At 39.7% G+C, this 4,884-nt stretch overlaps 2 protein-coding genes across 2 annotated transcripts in view; both read right to left on the reverse strand.

Moving 5' to 3' along the window:
* LOC103457031 (protein NLRC3-like) overlaps positions 1 to 4,884 on the reverse strand; it is a 43,862-nt gene that overhangs the window by 26,753 nt on the left and 12,225 nt on the right. The gene's annotated exons all lie outside the window — the stretch shown is intronic.
* On the reverse strand, positions 3,603 to 4,880 carry LOC108165688 (protein NLRC3-like; the record flags this gene model as incomplete). Its single annotated transcript, XM_017301790.1, has 1 exon — positions 3,603 to 4,880. A coding segment is annotated over one exon (1,278 nt), but the record flags the coding sequence as incomplete, so codon positions are not given.

Here is a 4,884-nt window from a genome sequence, read left to right on the forward strand (position 1 = left end):
ATTAACTCTGAATCAGCTCTAAAGTTTCTGATCAGTGACCTGATGAAGCGTCTCTGAGGCTCCAACCGACTGACAGACTGAAGAGACGGTTCTTCTCTGACCCGGTCCAACAGAACCACAGCTTCAGGACAAAGCTGAGCTGGAGGAACCGGCTGCTGCTGCCAGTTTTTATTCATGTTATAGTTTCTGTTTATAAAACATAACTGGTCTGGTTCTGGTTCTGGTTTTACTCTGGAGGAACTTTTCATTATTAATGTGAAGAAGAAAAGAGAAATAAATCAATCTGATCATCTGAATCATTTCAGAACAAACTGAAACATCTCCATCATTAATTATCATCATTTGACTTTAACTTATTTTTGTTCATCAGTGCAAAACATTTTAAAGTGAATAATAAAGATCAATATTCTCAAAGTCTGAAAAAGGAAATAATTCATTTACAAAGCAAAAAATTTTATAAATTATATTCTGACATTTTGAGAGCAGATTGTTTTTAAAGAAAACAGAATAAATGTGAAGATAAATAAATATTAAAGCATCAATGAAATATTTTTTAGGATAAAAAGAGAAAACAAACCTCAGACTCTTCACTTTACTGACTGAACTCTGCAGGATCTCAAACACATGATTCAGTACAGAGTGTGTTCTGGTTCCATCTATGTGGATCTGATTGATTTCCAGTTCAGTCAGATGTTGGTTGGACTTCAGAGCAGAAGCCACAACTTCACATTCAGCCTTTCTGAGTTTACAGCCACCAAGTCTGTGATTAGAGAAGAAATAAAGTCAGTTCTGATTAAACCAGATAATCTATATAAACACATATGATAACATTGATATCATCTGATGAACATCTGGTCTTCACATCAATTTACTGAGTTTGATCATTTCATAATTAACATCCTGGTTCTGGTTGTGTTCAAAGGTCCATTTAATAGAGAAGCTGAGCAACAGGTTCAAATAGTTCAGGCTTCATGTTCTCAGAACAACTGAAGGTTTTAGCGGCGGCCATCTTGGCTGCCTGTTAGCAAACCTCCCTGTTTCTTCATGCTGAGCTCTGACTGCTGCAGCAACAATCTGGATCAGAAGCTCTTCATCACATGACTTTAAACAGGATTTTCATTGGAAGATGAAGGACGGATGAAACCAGTGGAGCTGATATCCTAACAGACCCAACATGGTGGAGCGGATGGTGATGATCAGAAAATAGTTTCTATTCATCCATTTTCTAGACAAATTCAGCTTCTCTAGTTTGTCTGTGGCTCATTACAGCTGCTGTAGTTTCTGAACGATCAATAAACGACAGAATTGGACTAATTACCTTGTTCATTTGTGAGTATTAGTCATTCACAACATCAAATGCGACAAATATATTTCACTAAGTGTTAAACACAATGGCTCCTACTGTGATAATTATATTTAATTACATTAATTGCCTAATATAATAGTTCCTCTGTTGAAAATGAGGCTCTAACATTCACAAATGACATTGAAATAAAATCTAGTCCAACATCTGGTTTGATTCTTCTGGATCCTGTTGGAGGAAAAATATCCCAACTTCACAAGATTTTAACTCAACTCTTCGGTTCCTCCTATCAGTCTGTAACTTCTCATATTGAGGTCAAAGTTCTGATCTGCCATAACTGATTGATACCTGCTGGCCTCAGGTTTACAACCAGCTTCTGACTGAGAAACCAGTAACCTCCTCCCAGTGTCAGAATCTCACTGAGGAAGAAACTGCATCAGGTTTCTATCACTTCCATATGTCTGCAATAACTGATGTATATGTATAGAGTTTAATTTACAGTTTCTGTGGGTGAGTTGTAGATCTCAGCCGGCTGGTGAGAGAAAAAGTCGATCCTGGTCTCCAACAGTTTGGTCAGCTGCTCTAGAGTGTTGACGCTCATGTCTCTCCAGGTCTTTATGGACATTAACAGATTCATAAAGGCTGCAGATGAAGAGTTGATGAGGAAAATGGCTCCAGCTCTGGAAGCAGATTCTCAGACCTTTGGGAGGATCCGACAGAAACCAGGACTCCTCCAGAAATTACTTTTTATGACAGCAGACAACAATCACTAATTTATTTATTTAACCTTCATTTCACCAGGAAAATCCCACTGATATTGAAAATCTGTTTTGCAAGAGAATCCTGACCAAGACTGGCAGCAGACAGAGGTTACAGAACAATCCATTCATGTGCCTCTCATTTATAAACTCAGAGGAACCTAGTGGGCAGAAGAAAAGTCAGTTCACAAAGTTTCTAACTAGATTAAAGGGCAACAACTTTGATGCAGGAGTTTATTTTAATGGTCCAAGTTTCCATCAAACCTAAACAGAGATTTAAAAGAAAAGATCCAAAGATCCAAAGATGTGAATTATGGGGAAGCGGCTCAATGAGTGAAAGTTAAAAATGTATCTCTGATTAATTGGATCTTTCAGAAAAACAGTTTTATAGAATTTAATACATGAAGACTGATAAAAAGTGGAATATGTTTAAAAACCTCTAAACATTAAAAACTGCGGCAATGCTGTCCTGGAGCAGGTGAATGTTTAGATGATTGAAATCGTTCAAAGAATGAAGGAAGTAAAGACCAAAAACGACCAGAAGCAATTTGAGCTACGAAAAAGAAACAGAGTAACAATGAATCATTGAATGCTGCATTCACACAGCATTCATTGATTAATTGTGTGAATAAATACAATGAAGACATCTGGACCAGTTTTTTCAGTAATGTTGCTTTTTCAAATCCAGTAAACAGACTAAAGTTACTTCTACGTGTCTTGGGGAGCGACCGCCATTTCTATGCGACAGTATCAGCAGCGACACAAACGTAAACAATGGAGGGAGATGCACATTTTGTTTTTGGAAAATCAGGAACTATTGAGTTTCTGTCACCAAGTTCGATTATTATAAGGGACTTTGGGCTTGTTTTTTCTAAAGTTGCTTGCAAATTTATTGAGTCGCGTTTTTTTGGGTTTGTTTCTGAACATGAAGTTCTTCATTTGGGTTTGGAAATAAGCAAAGACACAGTAAACCCCAGAATTTGTCTGACATCCAGTTAGTTTTAGTCAGACTCTCCCTGTCCATCCTTTCCCAGATGATCCATCCTGCTGTGTCTTTGTTAATGTCAAGTTAAAATATTTGCTGTGACTGACGTCGAGCTTCATGTTGCACTCCAGAAAACTACAAACATCGAGACTAATATGAACAGAAATAAATGTGAAAACAACCATGAATGAACTAAAATCATATTTAGAGTTTCCAGACAATAGAGGAAAACACAAAGATTATACAGTTTTTTATGTTGTTGTAACCATTAAACAATCTGCTCTTCAGTTCAACCTTATTAATGTAGACACATTGTTGATGTTACTATTATAAAATAACTTGCAATTAAGTTTTGTCAAAGCTAAATGTAATTCTCACAGGTGGTGGAGCGTTGTTAGCAGCTCTTGAAAGTAACTAAAAAATTTACTTTTAATGTAACTTAGTTACTTTCCAAATCAGGTGATCAGTAATCTAAATAAGTTACTTTTTCAAGGAGTAATCAGTAATCTGATTAAAATTACTTTTTCAAAGTATCTATGCCATCACTGGTCTGGACTCACCGAGCCTTTTTGCAGTTCTTCACAGCTGGAACCAGTCTCAGTCGACCCCATTCTGATGTGTTGTACTTCTCCAGCTCCAACTCATCCAGAACCTCTGACATCTGCAGCATGAAGGCCARAGYTGAACACTGGATCTCTGAKAGYTTMTTCCCTGATTTCAGGAGCTGCTGGATCTCCTGAAAAACTGAGAGGTCGTTCATCTCCACCAGACAGTGGAAGATGTTGATGCTTCTGTCAGGAGAGATTCCATCAGAGTTCATCTTCTTCAGATTGTTGATGATTCTGTGGATGGTTTCTGGACTGATCTCTGTCTGACCCAGCAGGCCTCCTAACAGACTCTGGTTGGACTCCAGAGTGAGGCCATGAAGGAAACGAACAAACAGGTCCAGGTGGCCATTTATACTGCTGAGGGATTTAGACATAACTCTCTTCATGAAATCCTCCAGAGATGTTTCACTGTAATTTTCTCCCAGGAACTTCTCCACCACTTCTGTATTCCTGCTGGTGAAACAGTGGAACATGTAAACTGCAGCCAGAAACTCCTGGATGCTCAGATGAACAAAGCAATAAAATGGTTTCTGGAAGATCACACTCTCTCTTTTGAAGATCTCTGTACAAACTCCTGAGTACACTGAGGCCTCTGTGACATCCAGACCACACTGCTCCAGATCTTCTTGGTAGAACATGATGTTTCCTTTCTCCAGATGTTCAAACGCCAGCCTCCCCAGGTTCAGAAGAACTTCCCTGTCAGCCTCCATCAGCTCCTGTGGACTTGTCTCATGTCCTCCATGGTACTTGTTCTTCTTCCTCTTTGTCTGGACCAGCAAGAAGTGTGAGTACATGTCAGTCATGGTCTTGGGCAGTTCTCCTCTCTGCTCTGAGGTCAACATGTTCTCCAGAACCATRGCAGTGATCCAGCAGAAGACTGGGATTCCACACATGATRWGGAGGCTCCTGGAGGTCTGGATGTGGGAGATGATTCTGCTGGACAGCTCTTCATCACTGAACCTCCTCCTGAAGTACTCCTCCTTCTGGGCGTCGGTGAAGCCTCGTACTTCTGTTACCCTGGAAACACATGAAGGAGGGATCTGATTGGCCGCTGCAGGTCTGGTAGTTATCCAGATGAGAGCCAAGGGAAGCAGGTTCCCCTTGATCAGGTTTGTCAGCAGAACGTTGACTGATGAYTTCTGTGTGACGTCAGAAACCAGCTGCCTGCTGTTGAAGTCCAGTGAAAGTCTGCTTTCATCCAGGCCATCAAAGATGAAGAGCAGTTTGCAG

Source organism: Poecilia reticulata, linkage group LG20 (genome assembly GCF_000633615.1).
Source record: "Poecilia reticulata strain Guanapo linkage group LG20, Guppy_female_1.0+MT, whole genome shotgun sequence".
Lineage (NCBI taxonomy): Eukaryota > Metazoa > Chordata > Actinopteri > Cyprinodontiformes > Poeciliidae > Poecilia > Poecilia reticulata.